Source organism: Protopterus annectens, chromosome 3.part1 (genome assembly GCF_019279795.1).
Source record: "Protopterus annectens isolate FY-2018-M chromosome 3.part1, PAN1.0, whole genome shotgun sequence".
NCBI lineage: Eukaryota > Metazoa > Chordata > Ceratodontiformes > Protopteridae > Protopterus > Protopterus annectens.
In genome coordinates, this window is record NC_056732.1 from 519,711,592 (window position 1) to 519,731,977 (window position 20,386).

The 20,386-nt window shown below is 43.4% G+C and overlaps 1 protein-coding gene across 1 annotated transcript in view; it reads left to right on the forward strand.

Annotated features, from left to right (window-relative positions):
• Positions 1-20,386, forward strand: part of GORASP1 (golgi reassembly stacking protein 1) — a 584,558-nt gene that overhangs the window by 443,904 nt on the left and 120,268 nt on the right. Inside the window, exon 7 of the mRNA XM_044066947.1 lies at positions 11,151-11,280. Within this exon, the coding sequence (XP_043922882.1) occupies positions 11,151-11,280 (130 nt within the window). The remainder of the gene's footprint in view (positions 1-11,150; positions 11,281-20,386) is intronic.

Here is a 20,386-nt window from a genome sequence, read left to right on the forward strand (position 1 = left end):
TCCCTGCTAGTAAAGAAAAGAGGATACCAAGACAGCATAAAACAGGAAGTTTAAGGACTGCTTTGAACCGAGAGGGGTCCCTAAATTGATAAGAGATCCTAAGGGTGATTACCTGTTGGAATCCATAGCAAAAGTGGAACAACCTGGAATTCCACTGGCTCCACCCCCCCCCCCCCCCAAAAAAAAAAAAATCAGTGGCTTGTTAAACTTCACACACCATGCCTGTCCTGAAGCTCTTTATTATTTTTTATTGATTGAGCTGTTCCCCCGGGTATACTTGTACATGGTATCCCACTAGGCAGGATAGAAACAAGGGGGCTGGTTCCTCAATTCTCACCCAAGCAGTGCATAGTTTTGGCAGACTAGCAAGATCAGACCTCTGCTTTTTTCCCTCCTGACTAACTCAGATTCCCTTCATAGTAAGCAAATAACAATTTAGCAGAAGAACAGTGGGGAGCAACTTTTCTTGAAGGGAGGAGATGTAACATCAACGTATTTTGCCTGACTAAATAATGCTTAACAGTGATTTAGTAAATATAGCAAATAGTGAAACAGGAGTTAGTTGTAGGTTTTTCTGTACCGGTAATTGTAATGGGAAGGTATAGCTGGCCCAGAGATGAGATTAGCTGTTTATTTTGTATCAGGAGGAGTCTCTAAGAGGTTAGATTTTTGTTGTCCTTGTACTTGAATGAGTGCTGCTAGAGGGACACTGGTTACTTAATGAGCTTGGTTTGCTCTTGTACCTACCAAAATAAAAATGTTTTAACAGAGCACATACATTCAACAGCCATTTATGACAGCAAAAGGATTTCTACAGTATTAAAGAGGAAAGGATACCAAGGAAGCACAAAGAGGACAGCAAGGGACTATTCAGTGAATTAGTAAATGTAAAGCATAATTAAAGCAAAGTTAACCTGATGTGCTAAAGTGTAGATTTTAGTCTGCGTTGTTGAGACCCTTCAAAGTGTATTTTCTAGCTAACAATTATTAAAGAAGAAACCAGGGATGGTTGTATGTCTGCCAAATGGTATAACCAGTAACTGGCCAGTTTCTGAGCTACAAATGTTTAAGAAATTGGAGTGTATATCAGTACAGAAGTATGAGACTAAATCCTTAAGCATCTCTTTTCCTTGCTTAAAAATTGGCGGGGGAGACCAGTATATCTTATCCTGTCATTCTGTGTTGTGTGTTGTATAGTTGTGCTGGTTATGATTGATGGGGAGGGACTCACAGCACGTATACCAGTAAATGTTTTTAGATCCCAGTATATTTACTTATGTCTTACTGTTATATGGTGACAAAGTTTATAGTGAGTTCATATGACTGTGATGTGTGGTTAGAAGTCCTGGTGCATTTCTGCTGGTCAGTGCAGTAGTAACTATGTCTTGCACGTGTGCTAATGCCTCCTTATATAGTCTGTGTACTGTTTGTCCTTCATTCTCGTGCAGTTATGCAAGTTATGTGTGGAGATGAAGTGTGTAATGAGAAGGAGCTGTTGTGTTTGCAAGGTGTACAAGGATTGTGGAGTTAAATTTGAGTCCAAGAAATTGGTTTACCAGTGCACTGTCATCATAAGAAGGATGATATGCAGAGTGCAGTTGTATGTGCACAGAAAAAGGCCAAAACCTGAACAGCCACAAGGCCACACATTAGCTAATTGTAGGGCTGATACCCATTTTGGGTGATCTGTGTTACATGTGGTGTGCTACATGTTGAAAAAAATGTAAAGCTGAGCTGGTTTGTTCATTGTAGTTGACCATCTACTCTGTTTATCATTACCTGGGTCTGACTGGGGAGGTCTTCTCCGCTACTGGTTAAACCAAAGCCACATAACTGAAAAAAGGAAAGCACTTAATATATATTAGAAGGAAGAATACCAGAAACAAAGTTGCAGCCAGTTTGGATGTGACTGAGTTGTCGTGTAATTATAAGATTAATTATCTTCTAATTATCTTATTAATTATAAGAGAGTATAGAGTTTATGCATATGTTTACAGAATACAATGAAACTAGAAAAATGCACCTAGAATGATAAAAAAGGCCCTATTGGGCACTTGTAAGAAACTAGTTGAGAGTGTCTGTGTGATAATTAAGTGAGAGGAAAGGAAAGAAAGTCAAGTTGTGAGAAATGCAGGCTGAATTTACTGAATGGCATCACAGTATCAGTAGTGACAAACATACCTCCCAACTGCTGGATTTTCACAGAATGTCCAGATTTTTGATTCGTATTTTTATTCTGTGCCTCATAAAATTCTACCCCTTCAGAAAATTCATGGTAATGCAAAACCTGTTATTCTATCAATTTTCTATGTTTGTAAAAGTAATATTTAAAAATTGTCCCTATTTCTGGGCCTTTGTCTCCCCTTTATTTATGGCATTGTCCAGATTTCTTGCTCTAAGAGGTTGAGAGCTATAGTGACAAAGGAGAAATGGGGGAAAGTTTCAAGGTAAGGATGGTATGTGGGGATGCTTGGAGGCAAGTAGATGAATGAGAGGATAATTACACAGAAAGCAGAAGGAGCTGAAGGTACCAAGGGAGGTGAGGATCAGGGATTTGATGAGCTGTCAGTTTCTGTGCTGCGTGAACTAGCGGGGCTGCTGTCTGTCTTGTGCAACTCATCCCTGGAGGCTAGAAAAGTCCCTCTTTCTAAGTGAAGTTCATAAGAAGTAGCCAAAGAACTGTAGACTGCGAGCTCTTTGTCAGTGCAGAGAAAATTAATGATGAGGACCCTCAAAGGGAGGCTGCTGGTCTGAAATGGCAAATATTAAACAACTGTTAAAATGTTAAGTCAGCTTGAAACAAATTGTTCAACAGAGTAATAGATCACGAGGATATAAATTATGCCATGTCCTGATATAATTGCCTAGTAAATATTAAAAAAAGAAGTTTTGTACAAAAGAAAGCTTTACTGAAATGACCTTATGCTCACTATTGTCTGTAGTTAAAAACTGGGGCAGAAAAGAGAAGCTATCCTATCCATTTCTTAAAATTATTCCAAAAGTAGAATGCTGTAGAAAACACCCAAATCTGTGTAGTAAACTTAATTAATATCTGGCCTGTAAGAGAGCATACAAGTAGAATAAGAAGAAGAAATTGGGTAGGCAAAGTAATTGATCTGAAGTAGGAACTTCATTTGTCAGCAACCTTTGGGATACGGATCCGATCTCGGATCCGAGCCGGCAACTTCTATCATAGCATAGATCCGAGCTCCTAGCTCCTCCCTTTACCCATAATCCCCTGCCTACCCTAACTGACCTCAGATCTAGTTTGCCGCTCTTCAAGCAACAGCTAGATTCCAGAGCTCTTGGCGTTTTTGCGAGGAAAAAAGTTTTTCTGTCTTCTTTCTGAGTGAGTGATTGTGTGTGCGTGGTAGGTTTACCCTTAACACTAAACTTGTTATTATTTTAGCTTTTCAGCTTAAATTTAATTTAAAATATTTCTCCCTCCCCCGCTGGTTGTAGTGTGTGTGTGTGACTTGAGTGTTAGGGGCCTAGTGAGTGTGCTTTACTGTAGTAATGTCGGTGGCCCCTAAAGCCATTTTTTCACAAGCTTTCACCGGCTGATGGCCACAATTGGTGCGTTAGGTGCCTTGGGGTTGAACACCTCTCTTCGGGTTGCGCGATTTGCGCAGCATTCAACCCCAGGGCACTCAAGGATCGAAGGTCGAGGCTAGTTCTGGCGGGCCTTGTACCCCTAGACTCTGCTTCGGCCTCCGGTACTTCGGTGCCCGCTACCCCCCCCGGTAGCGGTCACTCCTGCCTCCCTTCCTCCAACCGGGACTCAACCTCCCGCTTCGGCTCCGGAGGATATGGAGTCCAGGAAAGAGAAGCGGCGGGAGAAGCACCTTAAGCGGCAGGCCAATGACTCCTCATCGGCCCCGCCTGCCAAGAGGGCTTCTCCGTCCAAGTCTTCTCGATCTCCTCCTCCTCGGATCCAATCCCCTTGTTTCTCCCCGGGACCCAAGGAGGAGGTGATCCGGTCCCCGTCGAGGTCATCGAGGCGACACTCCAGGTCTGCCTCGGTGGCCTCTTCAAGGTCCACTTTTAGAATGTCTGATGCGGACATGGACCGGATGATGAGGAGATTCATCCAGGCCCAGATGCAGATGGGAGTGCTCTTGCCTCCCCCCCCCCCCTCCGGGGGGGAGCTCGACCCCTTTTTTCACTCCTATAGCTCCTTCTCCAACCCGCATTCCGGGTTCGGAGAGCTCGGAGCCGAGCCACGTTGGATCCGGGGGTAGGTCGGTGCCGACCGTGCTGGGCATGTCGTTTCCAACGGCTCCCTCGAGTTTGTCGGATCCGACCTCTCGGAGCCGTGGGCTGAGCTTCGGATCCGAGGGATTCGGTGTGCTTTCGTCTCCGTCCCAGTCGGAGCACACTGGTCCTTCGGATCCGACGTTCTCGGCGCCGGGTCCGATCCACGCTTCGGATCCGAGTGGGAGTCGGATCTCGGATCCGTCAGAGAGCGGCTCCCCCTCTACTTTTGCTGCAGTGGAGAGGGCACTGTCGAGTGCTTCCAGGCCTCTGGTCCTGGCTTCGGCTCCCTCCCGCACTCCTTCTCATCTGGTCCTGGCTCCCCTCATCCGGCCCTCGGGGCAGCCTGCCTCAGCGCCTCTAGGAGTTCCAGTGGAACAGGATACAGCCCGTGAGGACTCCTCGGACAGCCCCCCCGAGGAGATTCCTCACAAGGCAAAGTGCAAAAGGAGGCACATAGACTCCCCTGAGAGTCTCACCGAAGATACTGACTTGGATGAAGGGGAAGGCTCCCCTAGATCACCCCCCGAGGATGTCTCCTTTGGTGACATCATGGAAATGCTCAAAATCAGGGGTGGGTGGTCTGCCCCTAAGGCTTCCTCTGATGAGTCTGTATTCCTTGAGGCGTTTGAGGCAGGACCATCTACCTCTTGGGTGTCCCCTCCACCCAACCCCCTGGTGGATCTCATATCCTCTAGGGCTTGGAAGGAACCGGACACCGTAGAGCCGATCCCCAAGCGTCCGGATAAAATTTTGAGCCCCCCTGCAGAGAGATCACACTGGAGCAGAGGTCCCCCTGTGGATGCCATGTTGGTGGCTGCAGCCACCAAGAAAGAGTTGGCTCAGGAGAGACCCACGGTTCATCCACCGAGCAAGGAGTCTCGCGCGATGGACCGTCTTGGGAAGCGGGCCTTCAGTTCAGCGACCTTCTCTATGAGGGCCTTGGACTACATGGCACACGTTATTCGGATGCAGCGGGATCTAATTAAGGAATACGCTGCTTCCCCCCCCAGGGTCCATGTCGGAGGGAGACAAGGATCTGTACTCCTCCCGAATGGCCACCCTCCACTCTATCTCTAACACCTCTATGCGGCTGTTGTCTCATGCTACGGAGGGAGCCGCTAGAGCAGGCGGAGTCAGGCTTGTCATGAGGAGACAGGCCTGGCTCCGTCACTGTGACTTCTCGGAACCCTTTAAGGCATCATTCGCGAATGCCCCTTTTGATGGTTCTGCACTGTTCGGCAAAACCATTCACGACACTCTTGTCCAGAGCGAGAAAGACGGGAAGACCTTGTCTGCCGTCGGAGTCCGCTTCTCTTCACCCCAGAGGTCCTTTTCCAATAACCAAAAGGGTCAGAAGAAGATGTGGTTCCGAAAATCGCATCAATCCCAGTCTGCTCAGGACAACCAGTCCTCTCATCGCAGAGGAGGACAGGGAGGACGCCGCCCCAGAGGCAGAGGGGGTCCCAGGAATGTTGGGTCCAGAGAACTGTTCTCTGAGAGGCCCACGCAGAACCCCTGAGGGGTTACCCGACTGCTCCACTCTGGAGGCAGTCGGGGGGCGTTTTTCGAGGTACCTAGCAAAATGGGAGTCCATAACAACGGATCGCTGGGTGCTTCGTATTATATCCAGAGGTTACCAAATTCCCTTTATAGTAAACCCCAGAATCAGAAGCCTTCCCGACGTTCCACCCAGTCAGAGGGAGGCGGCTGCTGCAGAAATTCAGCAGCTTCTGCAAAAAAGAGCCATCCAGCCCGTCCCCCTAGATCAAGTCGGATCAGGGTTTTACTCCAGGTTTTTCTGGTGCCAAAGAAGACGGGGGACTTGAGGTCCATCCTCGACCTCTCTCTCCTAAACCTGGTGGTACCCAAAGAAAAGTTCCGAATGGTCACGTTGCAATCCGTCCTCACCTTATTGCGAGAGGATGACTGGATGTGCTCCATAGACCTCAAGGATGCGTACTATCACATTCTAGTGGTCAGGCGTTCCAGGAGGTTTCTCCGCTTCCGGCTGGGAGCCAGTCACTTTCAATTCAGGGTCCTCCCCTTCGGTCTCACCTCAGCCCCCAGGGTGTTCACCAAGGTCCTAGCGATAATAGCGGCCCACCTGAGACTCCAGGGAATTCAGGTCTTTCCATACCTGGACGACTGGCTCCTTACGGCCCCAACAAGGCATCTACTTTGTTCATGCAGGGATTATTTCCTCAGTCTGGCTCCACTATTAGGATTAACCATCAACATGACCAAATCCTCTCTCATCCCTACACAGGTGTTGGATTTTATAGGGGCAAGACTGGATTCCAGACAGATGCTTGCGTTCTTGACCCCAGATCGGCTTCGGAACCTGATGTTGCACGTGCAGGCCATCCTTCAACTGCAAACTCCTTCGGCGGAATTGATCCTGAGGGCACTAGGATCTATGGTGGCTGCAATCCCTCTGCTGCCATTGGCCCGGTTGAACATGAGGGTTCTGCAGTGGACCCTCCAGGTACAATGGTCCCTGTCTCGCAACCCCCTGTTTCACCCCATTTCCTTAAGCAAGGTTTGCAGAAGATCACTCCTGTGGTGGCTCGAGTCTCCCAATCTCCACACGGGACGTCCCTTCTCACTACCTCCGCCAGTCGACACAGTGACCACGGATGCTTCTCGCCTGGGGTGGGGGGGGGGGCATTTTTCAGGCAGGACAGTCCAAGGCACGTGGAACGAAGTAGAGACCTCTTTGCATATCAACGTCCTAGAAATGAGGGCGGTGCTTTTGACGTTGCAGGCACTACACAACTCTCTTCCGGTAGGGACGATTGCAGTACAGACAGACAACATGTCGGTCGTCTGGTACATCAACAAACAGGGGGGAACCAGGTCTTACCCCCTTTGCCGCGAGGCCATGAGAGTGTGGGAATGGGCGATTTCCACCAACCGCTTTCTCATAGCAACGCACATTCCAGGACGGTCCAACATTCTAGCGGACAGGCTCTATCCTGACTCCTTACGAATGGTCTCTCAACCATCGAGTTGCAGAGCAAGTATTTGCCCGATGGGGGCAACCTTGTTGCGATCTTTTTGCCTCTCCTTCAAACACCAAATGCAACGACATTGCTCTGATCCTCCGGGGGAGTCCCCGAGAGACTCTCTAGTTCATGCTTGGCCTCCCGGTCTGCTTTATGCTTACCCTCCTCTTCCCCTGATGTTGAAATTATTACAGAAAGCCAGGCAGCTGGGGAGCAAGATGATCCTCATTGCCCCATTCTGGCCTCGTCAGACGTGGTTCCCTTACCTATGGTCTCACCTAGTGTATCCACCATGGATTCTGGATCCCATTCCGGATCTCATTTCTCACCCTCTCGATCTTCCGACTCCGAACCTGGTCAACCTCAAGCTGACGGCTTGGTTGCTCCAGTTCCACTCCTCATAAGGACTCCCGGGATCTCATCACCTGTCAAAGCCATTCTTGTAGCAGCTCACAAGCCTTCCACCAGGAAGGTTTATCGAAGTAAGTGGAAACGCTTCACCATTTGGGCAGAACACCGTTGTTTAGACCCTTTTACAGCCCCGATAGCCGGGTTCTAGATTTTCTAACCTCTCTCTTTCACCAGGGGGCTAGTTCTTCCACAGTCAAGGTACAACTGGCAGCAATCTCATACTATCACGTGGGGCAAGAGTCTGGCCCTCTTATCACTTCCAAACTGTGTAAGACCTTCCTCAAGGGTACCTTCCTCCTTAGGCCTCCAGTCAAAGAGGTGGTACCTCCATGGGATTTATCCTTAATCTTGCAGGCCTTGACTGGTCCCCCATTCGAACCGGCGGCCACGGTTGATCTCAAATTTCTCTCTTGGAAGACAGCCTTTTTGGTGGCCATAACTTCAGCCAAAAGAGTGTCGGAATTGCAAGCTCTCTGTGCCAAACCACCATATCTGGTCTTTCACCCGGATAGGGTTTACCTCAGGATCAATCCGTCCTTTCTACCTAAGGTATCCTCAGAAGCGAACATCAATCAATCTATCAATCTTCCAGTGTTTTTCCCCAACTTTCATAACAAAGGAGAGTACAAGCTACATTCCTTAGACGTACACAGACAACTGCGTTTTTATATCCATAGAACTGCTGATCATAGGCAATCCGATCAGTTGTTTATCTCCTTTGCCAAAAGTAATTTCAGAAAGTCAGTTTCTAAAGTTTCTCGCTCTCGATGGATCTCGAGTTGTATTCTTTTAGCATATCAGAGCTCGGGAAGGCCTGCACCTCAAGGAGTCCATGCTCATTCTACTAGGGCCGTTGCCACATCTGCGGCCTTTCAAGCTAGGGTTCCACTGGATGACATTTGTTCCGCAGCCACTTGGGCTTCATCTCACACCTTTATCAGCCACTATAAAATAGATGTTGTCTCCCGAGGTAGGGCGTCCTTTGGCTCTGCGGTGCTCCGGAATATCCTTCCATGAAGGCCACCCAAGATTTAGGTAGCTGGGGACTCCGTCCCAAAGGTTGCTGACAAATGAAGTTCCTACTTCAGATTAAGAAGTTATGTACTCACCATAACGTTCCATCTGAGTAGGTATCTTCATTTGTCTGTAACCACCCCCCCTCCTTCCCCCTGACCAAAATGATCGTTCTTGTGGTTATTAGCATATGTTCCCCTTGGGACACTTTTATCTGCTGTGTTATGGGGCAAACTTGGTCTGAGGTCAGTTAGGGTAGGCAGGGGATTATGGGTAAGGGGAGGAGCTAGGAGCTCGGATCTATGCTATGATAGAAGTTGCCGGCTCGGATCCGAGATCGGATCTGTATCCCAAAGGTTGCAGACAAATGAAGATACCTACTCAGATGGAATGTTATTCAGCTGTATTTGTTTTATTTTTATTGTCCGGTGGCAGTAGTTCTCCCTAACTACAAGAAGAGTAACCTAAATCTAAACACTTGGCTTGTGAAGAAATGTGTATGCTGCTGAAGACGTGAATATTGCCTTGAGATAAATCTGGTTGAGCAATTATATAAAACTGTGTAAGTGAAAACATCCACTAAAATATGTTTGTTTATGAAAACATCACAGTGAATGGGCTTGTTGAGTGAAAACTATCATGGATTTACAGCAGCTAGAGTGTACCAGTCAGGCTTCTGGCAGTTTTATGACTGAATGATGGAAATGGTAACTAATGAGAGACCAGTGGATGTAGTCTTCTTGAACAAGTACATGAGTCAGCACCACATATAAGGTTGATTGAGAAAGGCAAAGGGATGTGAATAGACCCTGGACAGGAAGGTGATAAGGAACTGGTTACATCAAGGGGGAAGAAGCAGAAAATTATGGTCAGGAGTTAGGAAATCAGCGAAGACAGTTGTGGGGGTGTCAAGCGAGGTGTCATACAAATTGTACTGGTATGGGTGCTATATATATATATATATATATATATATATATATATATATATATATATATCAGATCCTAGTAGTGATGTTGAGAAAATAACTCGTTCACTGAAGTGGAGATGTTTGTCAAAAGTGGGAATGGGTTTAGTAAGACTGGTAAGCGTGGACTAATAGGTGGCAATTAGGGTACAGTGTAAGTTCAAATTATTCACTTTTATGTGCAGTAACCCAAAAGCAAAGTACACTGTAGATGGGAAGGCATCAGAAACCCTGGAGGAAGAGGTGGCTGTTGGTCATAACTCAAAAGGTGGGCTTTCTGGGGCAAAGTAGCAGAGCAACAGCAAGCACCAGTGGAATGCTGGGGTGCTTCACAAAAGGAGTGGGCTCTAGTGATGCTGATATAATTCCACTGACTACTGCCAAGATGAGACCCCCCCACCCCCCACCCCATCTAGAGTACTTTGTTCATGTTTGGAGACCATAGAAAAGAAAATAGGTTTGAATGTTATAAATACAGGGAGGGGTTACAAAGATGATTACAGTGTTGGGTTAGGTGTCATAAACAGGCTGAATAAGATGGTGGTTGCTTTGGTAAACAGGAAAAGAGAAAAAAATACCTGACTTGGTTATACTTGTCATTGAGAAGTGGGATGACAGTATTGGCATTCTGCAGAAAGGATGAGGAAAGCAAGGGCATGACTTAAAAATATAACTAAATTCAGAATGGATGTGACAAAATGCAATTTTCATGGAGAAAGGTGATGGGAAACTTGAATGTTTTACCTTAGGCGCTATGGCATACAATGCAGCAAACAACTTTTTAAGGTGCATATATATGTGACAGAGAGAACTTCAGCCGTAGTGGTGCAGCGGTTAGCATTGTCGCCTCACAGCAAGAGGCTCTCCGGTTCGATCTTAGGCTGGGGTGTCTTCTGTGCAGAGTCTGCATGTCCTCCCTGCGGTCGTGGGTTTCCTCCCACATCCCCAAAGACATGCTGCAAGTGGATTGGACATGCTAAAATTGGCCCTAGGTGTGAGTGCGTGCATGTGTGCCTTCTGTGGAAGGTTGGGTGCCGGGCTGGCAACTTGACACCGTAAAAGCTCCACTGCCAATCATGAGTGGACAAGGTGATCCACTGTGGCGACCCCTAACCGGGAAAAGTCGAGAGAGAGACAGTTACAGTGATGTAACCCTCTTTGTTCCCCACTTACAAGATCTTTACAACAAATATACAGATGGTCTTCTTGCATATAGTTAAGGAGTAGTTGTGGTTAAATTAAACAGTAGTTTGTTTAAGTTAAAAAAGTTTTATTTGCTATTTTATAGTTTACAGTCTGAATGTCGTTGCTTGTGTTTGCCACCATTTAATAAATATTAGTTAAATGTGGTTGTGTTTGAAACTGTTTAAGGTGCATTTACAGCTGTAAATGACATTTTCATCACATCCGTCCTCACAAATCTGCCAGGAACATTTCACATTTGTATGTGAAAGGTGAACCGTTCAAGTGATACTGGTGGAAATTATTTTATTTGTAGGTTCCTCTTGTTGTATCAAGTGCACAGCCTGAAAGTAATGAAGAGCATGCAGTCCTAGATCAGAAGCTACACATCAGCACAACAGAAAGCTTTACTCTGCCACCTCCTATTCAGAGAGTCACGGATCCAGGTATGTATAACTCATTAATAATTAAGCAGTTTTTGCTGTGCCACATCCTGTCCATTGAGTCTTGCACCCAGATATCTGGACCTCATTGAGAACTCTGTGTTTTTATCATCGAACTATAAGATTGTATATTGAGTGAATGTTGACTAGATTAATTTCTAAATTGGTAAAAAGTGAGTTGCGTATGTAATGTTCTAGAACATTTTTTAAAATATGTATTTCTGAATCCTGAACATATATGAAGAAGGTAAGTGATGAAGGCCGTTGGTTAATTGAGTGCATCTCAATGCTAGATCTAGCCACTGTGTTCCTGCAACGGCCATACCCTTGTCTTGTCCTTTTCTTGCTGTGTCCCAAGCACCATTCAACACACAAATAAGTCGATACTGTCTGACATCTTACTGCTTAGTTTGCTAAAACTTGCTTTGGGGAAAAGAGATGAAGTTTTTAGTGGTGCATAGCTTAGCTGAATACATTTCTTATTCAAGGTTATGTACTGTGGAGTCTTAACGTACTGCAGTTGATGGCACTTTTCCAATGTACATCTGCTTACTTACCATTTTTTTTTCCTTTTAACCAACTGACTAATCTGCTGTGTTGGCTCTACACCACCAATCCACATGGGTCTTATTCATCCTTTACTGGTCCACAATTTCATACCCCTAGTATTTCTATCCTAGATGTTTTCTCCAGCAATAGGGAGACATGCCTTACTGTATTCTTATGTCCTGCTATGGCACAATGTCAGGTGGGTAGTTATATTATTATAGGAACTGTACTAGGCACATGATCACAGGAAGCGTAAGATCCCTAGCCATGTACACCTTTAAGTAGACACACTTAAAAAGTTCTTTCCAAGCTGTTCATGTATGTAATAATGCTCCAGCCACCATCTGAAGAAGTGTAATTTATACTACTTGTATCCATGATCTCATCCTTCCAGTCATTACCCATTGCTCTGACCATAGCTGAAAATTGGGACATAAATTGATGGGCAAATTGAGACCTCTGTTCTGTGACTGAGCTCTCATTTCACAACTGCAGTTGAGCATAATACTGCAGAACAGCTGTCACTGGTCAGTCTCCCATTCCTCTCTGCTTTGACTTGTGAAGAAGACACCAAGTGTTTAAACTGTTTTACTTGGGATAGCCAATGCCCATTCACTTGCAGAGTGCACTCCACTCTTTGCTGGCAAAGAAGCCTTACCTCTGATTTGGAGGTGCTGCTTTCATGCCATCCTCTTTACACTTGGTAGTGTGTTCTTTGACTACACATTAGGGATCACAGGAGGACAGCATCATCTAAAGAAAATAAAGATGCAGTCCACATATCGCCAGACTGGATATTCTCCAAATGTTGATTATGCCTTGATGTCCTCAATTGTGTTGGCGATTTTTGTGTAGGGGCTATGACTCATCATTAGCAGACTCCTGTACTCACCTAGAACATAGTTAACACAACTATGGAATGGCATGTAGTAAGGATCCTGTACTGTTGTAGAAGTAAGGTGTTGCTCGGTACACAGTTATATGTCTTCGCCAAGTCCATAAAATATGTGTAGACAGTATTCATAAACTCCCATGACACTTCCAGCATCTGTATCAAGACAAAGAATGTCTTAAAATTTTCCATGGCTAGGAAAGAATACACATTGCTTTTCCTAAGTTAGAGGCATGACTTTTGTGCAGCCTCCTTTCCAGCATCTCTGTATGCACTTAGAGGCTGAGGAATTTGATACCTCTGTAACTGGAATGCATCCATGTGTTCCCTTTTTGAAAATAGGGACCACTACCCCAGTTTGCCTGTCCAGAAGTGCTGTCCCAGTCTTTTACTCAATATTGAAAAAGTATATTTAAAGCAGCTGGTATGGCAAATAAATTGTAGAAGGATATTAACATATACACTTATGGAGAAACTATCCAAACTGGGAAGGGGGGAAGGACAGAAAGGTAATTACTGCCCACAGAAGGACACTGTCAAATCAAGTGTCCCTCTCCTCCAGTGTTTCCTGATTGATCTCATCCACTCCAGCAACCTTGCTACAGCAGGACTGTTTAATCATTACAATAACCTCATTTACGGAAGTTAATCCATTCCCACCTTCTCTTCTGGCACAGCCTTCACAGAGCAGGGTATGTCCATATTCTCACAGTGTTCCTTTCACCTGTCAGCAGTGTTCTCATTCTTCATTCTCCATTTTTCACCATTACTGAGAACAGCCCTCCCAAGAGACTTACTGCTTATTGAACAATGTTGCAGTTAAAGGCTACTCCATCAGGTGGGTCATTTCTTCCAGCACTTTAAAACTTTATGCATTGAGAATATTTGTACTACAGCTACTTAGCTGTCAGTTCTATCAGCAAACTGTATTGGTTGTACTGTGACTCTTAGAAGTCAGTTGTCCTTTAGCATTTCTGTGTTGTAGAATTCAGCTTTCTGAGCTTTCCTATTTAACCTTCTCTGGGATGTTTTTATACTGCTTGGGATTCTTCTTAACCATACAGCTACCACAGAAGAGGGCTACTAACAGTTGCTCTTGGGGTACTCTTCACTGAGCCATAGTCACCCTCCTGCCCCCCCCCCTATTTTAAATGGTTTCTCTGTAGGCAGGTATATGTTGATGTCCTTTCACAGTGCTTTGTTTTTTTTTTCCCCATACCAACTGCTTTCAACAGAAGCTCAAATAAAAAAACAAGACATACAGATTTGACATTTTATTGGCAGCCATGATATGTGGTGCTTTGGCAAGATTAGCTGTTTTCCAAATTGTCATGGCCGTATTCACCTTCAGTCTTGAGAGGGACTGACTCTTGAGACTTAAAAAGAGCATTAGATACATTCAGGCTAGATGACGGTGAGACTCTCTTGAACTAAGAGTTCTCCATAACTGATGCCCCTGTCAAATCTGCCCCACAGTGCCCTTTAAGAATCTCTCGCTAATCTTCCAAACTTGCATAAGTAAGGTGTCATCAAGTAGGTAAAATATGGCAAAACTGCAGAACCAGTTGGTGTATAGGCGTTTTAAAGCTGAGGGAATAGCAGGTCCTGAAACAGCTCATTTATTAAATCAGAAACAGTGAGAATGTTCCAGACGTTGTGAAGAATGCTGGCATCATTATTGTCTTCAAAAGGGAAAACTAAGGCATTACCTTGCTTTGAGGCATTCCATTGTTTACATGTACAAATAAATGTGTGTCTTTGCCCTACTTTTGCTCTGTATCTTAATAGCAATTATCGTAATCTTCATCATAGACTGCCTACCCTCTATAGTAGATGAAGGACTTTTTAGTCTTGAATATCTTCAGTTTTCTGAGGCGTCTGTAATTATCTTCAGTATGTTAATGACTGTAATATTTGTGTATAGCAGATGTGAACCTTAAGCTGCAGTAGGTATAATTTTATTTATTTATTTAGTTATATGTAAATAATATTCTCCCACCTCTACCACTCGGCTCTCACTCATAACACTCAACTGTCTCTAACCTTCATCCCCTCGGTGTTTTTTTTTACTTGTCTTTTCTGCTTTATTTTCTCTTTTCTTACCTTCTTACTTCACCTGTTTTTCCTACTGTCAGCCTACCAACCTACACCTCAGCTGTTTTTCAATAGTTATATACTGTAATGAATACACCTTTTATTTTTTTACCTTATATTTTATAATCCTCATTATTTTTTCCTTGTAACGTGAACCATCATTTGTTATATTTTCAAAAAATACATATTGCATAGTTGTTTTAAAATTGTATTGTACGTTATGTAACAAGTCTCTTTTTACTTTTCACTTTGTACTGTTATCTTTCAAGACTCTGAATTGTTTTATAACTCTCAACAAGTGTAATCTTTAATTGTAAATTATATTTTTGTACTGTAGTTTTTCTCCTCAGGCTTTTGCTGAAAAAAAAACCTTTTTAGCCCTAGTCGGACTAACCCAGTAAACATAATGCCAATAAATAAATATCTTTTAACCGGTAGAACATTTATTTATATTTTATTTTATTTTATTTATTTACATTTGTTGACCGGGAGTGTCCGACTGGACGTAGGTCCATTTTCAGCGGAGGCCCAGGAAGAAAAGCTCCACAGTTAAAATAAACAGACAGTAGTTACATTGGATTACATAGCGATTAACAATTTAACATAGCAATTAATTACAAACATATTTACAGATGAAGAACGTAGTACATCAGTAGACAACTAGAATCTTTATCTGCGAAGTACATAACAGACATTAACAAATGTTACAATAAGAAGTTCCTGCTGTATAATAAGTACTAGGCTTATGAGCATCTGAGCTTGCTATAATCAAGGTAGTTAGTGGGGTGGAAAGAAAGGTAGTGGTTGGATGGGGTGGGTGATATTAGAGTGGGAGTTGCAAGGGCATAGCCAGCATGTTTTTAGGTGCGCTTTTAGTAAAGTTTTGAAGTGGGTGCATGATGTTACGGAGGTAATTGTGGGTGGGAGGGAGTTCCATAATTGGGCTATGGTGCAAGAGAATAGTGCTTCACCAGCAGAGTTATTGGCTTTAGTGATCTGCAAGTGATTTTTGTTGCTGGATCGTAGTGGTCTGGTGGTGCGATAGGGTTGGAGTAGATTCTGGAGGGATGGGACATTTAGTGGATGGTTTACTAATTTGTGGGCGAGTGATAGTTGATACCATTGAAGGAGGTGAGGGAGTTCAAGCCAGCCCAGTTCAGCAAGTGAGAGAGAGTGGTGACTATGGTAGGATGCCCCTGTGGCGAATTTGGCGATTTTGTTGTAGCAGGTCTCTAGCTTGTTTAGATCACATTGCCTTAGGTTGGTATATATTAGAGAGGCATAAAGTAGGGTGGGGATAAGGTGGGAATTTGCTATTGAAATCTTTGCTGCTTTGGTGAGAAGTTGCTTATTTCTGTATAATGCTCCTAGTTTTTTGTGGACTTTTTTTATGGTCATGGATATGTGAATGTCAAATTTTAGTTTATTGTCAATTTCCACTCCTAGCAATTTGGTGTGTTCAGTTGGGTATATAGTGGTGTTGTCTTTTGCTGTGATTTTAAAGTGGGAGTTGTTTTGAGTATGTTTGGTGGGTTGGAAAATGAGTAGTTCAGTTTTGTTTGGGTTGAGTATTAATTGGGCATCGGATAACCAAGTTTCAACAGAGGTTGAAACATTGACCCAGCTGGATCGTATTCAAGCTCAGCCTGCAGAAATCAGATATAATAAAATGAAATTAACATTACAAAAGTATGATAAACACAGAATCCGACACAATGAAGCTGATCAAAATCGGGACTGTTGGTTGTCATCAAGAAGACTAGGATGCTGCCTGAAGCACCTCAGGGCATTACAAATCATCTTCCACAATTTGCCGTCAGTTGATAGATGAGGATAGTCAGATATTTCCCTTACCTTACTTTCCACGTGCCTTTAGCATCTAATTTTGATTGCATGTCTTGCTAAAGAATAAAGTATGCTAGCTTCCTTTGGGAACATGCTCTGAGGAGTCGATGACCATAAGCTGGGAAGGGACACTTTTTAATGCAGGCATACAGTGCAGTTACCGTTATTTCCCTTTTTATGGATGTGGAACCGGAGTAATTTGCCTAATTCATAAAAAGATCCAGGCTTTTGGGAAACAATGGGTTTGGCAGTTATCCCCTACTCTGGAGGCATGAGTGATTCAACTGGATGCAGGGAGCAGTTCCTCATGTTGTCTTGCAGGGCAAATAAAAAAAGGAGCTCTGTTGTTCTGAAGAGACATCTAGAGTGGCTTTAATTCTCAAAGTGAGCATGTATACGTTTTTTACTATTTTATATAAACCATATCATAGGTAAGTGTAGGTTACAGACTCTTTAATGAAAATACTGTGAAAAGATTAAATGTTTTACAACCAGTCTAAAAAAAAATCTGAACAAGACCAGGTTTATGCATCACCAGAAATCAACATATCCATGAACCGAAAGGAGAGATGATGTATCATTGGTTATCCTAAGACTGTATACAGAGTAATGGTTCACTCAGATGGAGTGGGTCTTTAGTGTGTCCTTCCCAAGGTGGGCTTTCTTGTACAATTTATTAAAGATAAACTAAAATAAGTGTATTGGGATACTTAGTCTTGTGTGTAATAATATGAAACTTCTTGTACGTTAGGTTAGGGAACAAAATTCATGATGTGTGACAAAGCCAGTGGTGAACTTGTGTCCTGTGATCCAGAATAGAGCACCCAATGTATTTCCAATTATGTGATTTTTTTGTGACTTCTATTGACTTTAGTGGACTATGTTTACCTTAATGGCTTCCTGTAGAGGAGAGGAGAGGAAGGGATATGTTTATCTGCCTGTGTTGCAGTATATGTGCTAGAGGTGTGCAGTATGAGCAGTGAATTAGTTTGAATGTTAGATAGTTCAGTAGGAAGGTGACTCTAGCAGTTAGAGCAGCCATTTGGATTTTTCTGGAGAAATACAGTGGTATTCTGTAGGGCCAGCCAGGGTTATGAAACTGCAGATCTTTGCAGTCACTTGCAGATAGTGCATGTGTTCTCTGCAGAGTTTAGAGCAAATAGTGGTAGGTAGTATTTTATTTTGGCCATTATTGTTTGCAATGCTAGAGCCTTCCTAAGTTCTGCTGGGAATAGATGAGAGTATTTGTATGCTAACCTAAGCTAATTGAGTGCTACTTTGTAATGCTTTGGACGTGTGGAGCAAAGGCAAGTTTTTGTTTTTTTTTTGTCAAAAGTTTCCCCTAAGTATCTTTGTTGAGAGAAGAGGCAAAAAGGTCTACTTGAGGAACTCCCCACAGATGGTTCAAATTTTGGATGACTACCAATCTATTTTCCAGTCATGGGTGTCTGCCTTTGTCCTGCTCAGCTTGTCTGCCACACAGACGGGATGTAGGATAGAGTAAGACTGTGCTGTGAAACTATATCCCAACCTGACATGACTAGCATGCAGAGGGAGTAAGACCTGGTTCTCCCTTGCTTGTTGATGTACAGTATGAATCTGGTATTGTCTAACAACAAGAAGAGATCCAGAGGACCAAAACTGATTCAGAGAGTTGAGTGCCTTGATCAAAGCAAGCATCTCTTATGTTTATGTCCTTGAATCTGTTCTTGGTGTCCCAAACACCTTGCACTTTTATCCCTTCTGACGTTGTTCCACAAGCAAAGTCCAAAGTGTCTGTGGTGACAGCTGTGGAACAGGGGGAGAAGGGGAAACCTGGATTTAGGGAAATATGCTATTTCCACCAAGTGATCTCACATCTGACAAATGCCAGAACTGGGATTTGTAAAGATAATGGGTGTTGGTGCTGGGAAAAGAGAGACTTCAGAAATCATTGTATATTTTTCATCTGAAGTCTTGCCAGGGTATCATGAGCATTATAGTAGCCTTGAGACCCAAAGTTCTGAAATATTCCCATGCAGTGACCAAAGTGTGAGTGAAAACCATATTGGGTTATTCTTTCTTATGGAAGAAAAGCTCTTTGAACTGAGTTGTCTAGCAGATACCTCTGGAATGCAATCCTTTGTGATATAGTCAAAAAAGACTTTTGAATGTTCTCTTGGAATCCCATACTGGGTAAGACATCTCTCATCCAAGTGAGAGATTCTTGATGCTTTTAAAAAGAGTCTGCAAAGATAAGTAAGTCATCCAAATATGGAAAAATGTGGATACCCTGTAGCCTGCAGTAAACTATAATTAGAGCTAGACATTTTGTGAAGAATCTTGGTGCAGTGGATAGTCCAAAGGGTAAGACATATAACTGGTAATGTGATCCAGACACACAAAACCTTAAACACCTGAAGTCTGGATGAATAGGGATATGATGATAAGCATATTTTACATCTAGTGTTACCAGGAAACTTAAATGATGAAGAAGAAGAATGGGTAACCGGTTATGAAGTGACAACATTTTCATCTTGGGCACTATCACAAAGTTGCTTAGGAAGAAAGATACAGAACTGGTGTCCAAGAATTGTATTTCTTTGGGACTAAAAATATCCTTTAATAAAAACTTTACCCAGCCTGTGAAGGAGGAACTGGTTCTGTCACTCATTGAGACAGTGGGAAATAGAGTAATCTGATCTGGTAGATGAGGAATTACCCTGTGGAAAGGTGGATTTTCCTCCGACTATGATCTGTAACCTTGACAAATGGTCTTCAAAACCCATTTGTCTGAAACTATATGTTGTGAAACAGATAAGTAGATATTCAGACTTTCTGGAAGGAAAAGGAACTGCCAGGGTGGGGGGGCAGGGTCCCTTAAATAACCATTCTGACTTGAGCTGTCCTTGGTTTTGGGGGACAGTTTCCTGTATTCTTTTTGGAACCCCTTTGCCACTTCTTAAACTTCTGTTTAACAACATTTAGCGGAGACTGTTTTTGTTTCTTGCCAAAATTGAACGAAGGGTTAGAGATTCCCATAGAAAATTTGGAAAAGGAGGACTGAAAATTCTTAGAGATTATCTCTATCAGCTTATCCCTTCCATCATACTTTTTGATAATGTCTACAGCAGGGGGCCAAAAACAAAATCTCTCTCCAGACGAGAATTTAAAATCTCACTTTTCGCATCATCTGGGAGGTTAAAACACAGATAGGCAACCCTCCTGAAAACAATACCAGTGTGTAAGGAGTATCAAGAGTCATGTACACACACACACACACACACACACACACACACACACACACACACACACACACACACACACTGTTGAGTTGTGACCTGTAAAATGGAAGAAATCAAACCATTTAAAGCTGATTTTTCCTCACAAGAAGAAAATGCAGACAAATTATTCTTCATACTTTCACAGTTAGTCAGAATAAACTTTAACATATGAGCCTGGTAGTTCAAAATGTTATAAATCAAAGTTGCAGAAGTGTAAATTTTTTTTCTCAAACTTATCAGTTATTTTCTTCTCCTTGTCAGAAAGTGTACAATTGGAATTACCTAAATGTTTAGCAGCAATAGGATTAATATCTTCTGGTTCAGGTTTGGTATGAGTTTATGTAAATTTAAAAGGTTGAAGAAAATAAGATGAGGTGTGCCTGCGTGTGCCTGCGTGTGCCTGCGTGTGCCTGCGTGTGTCTGTGTGTGTCTGTGTGTGTGTGTGTCACTCTTTTGATATTTGATT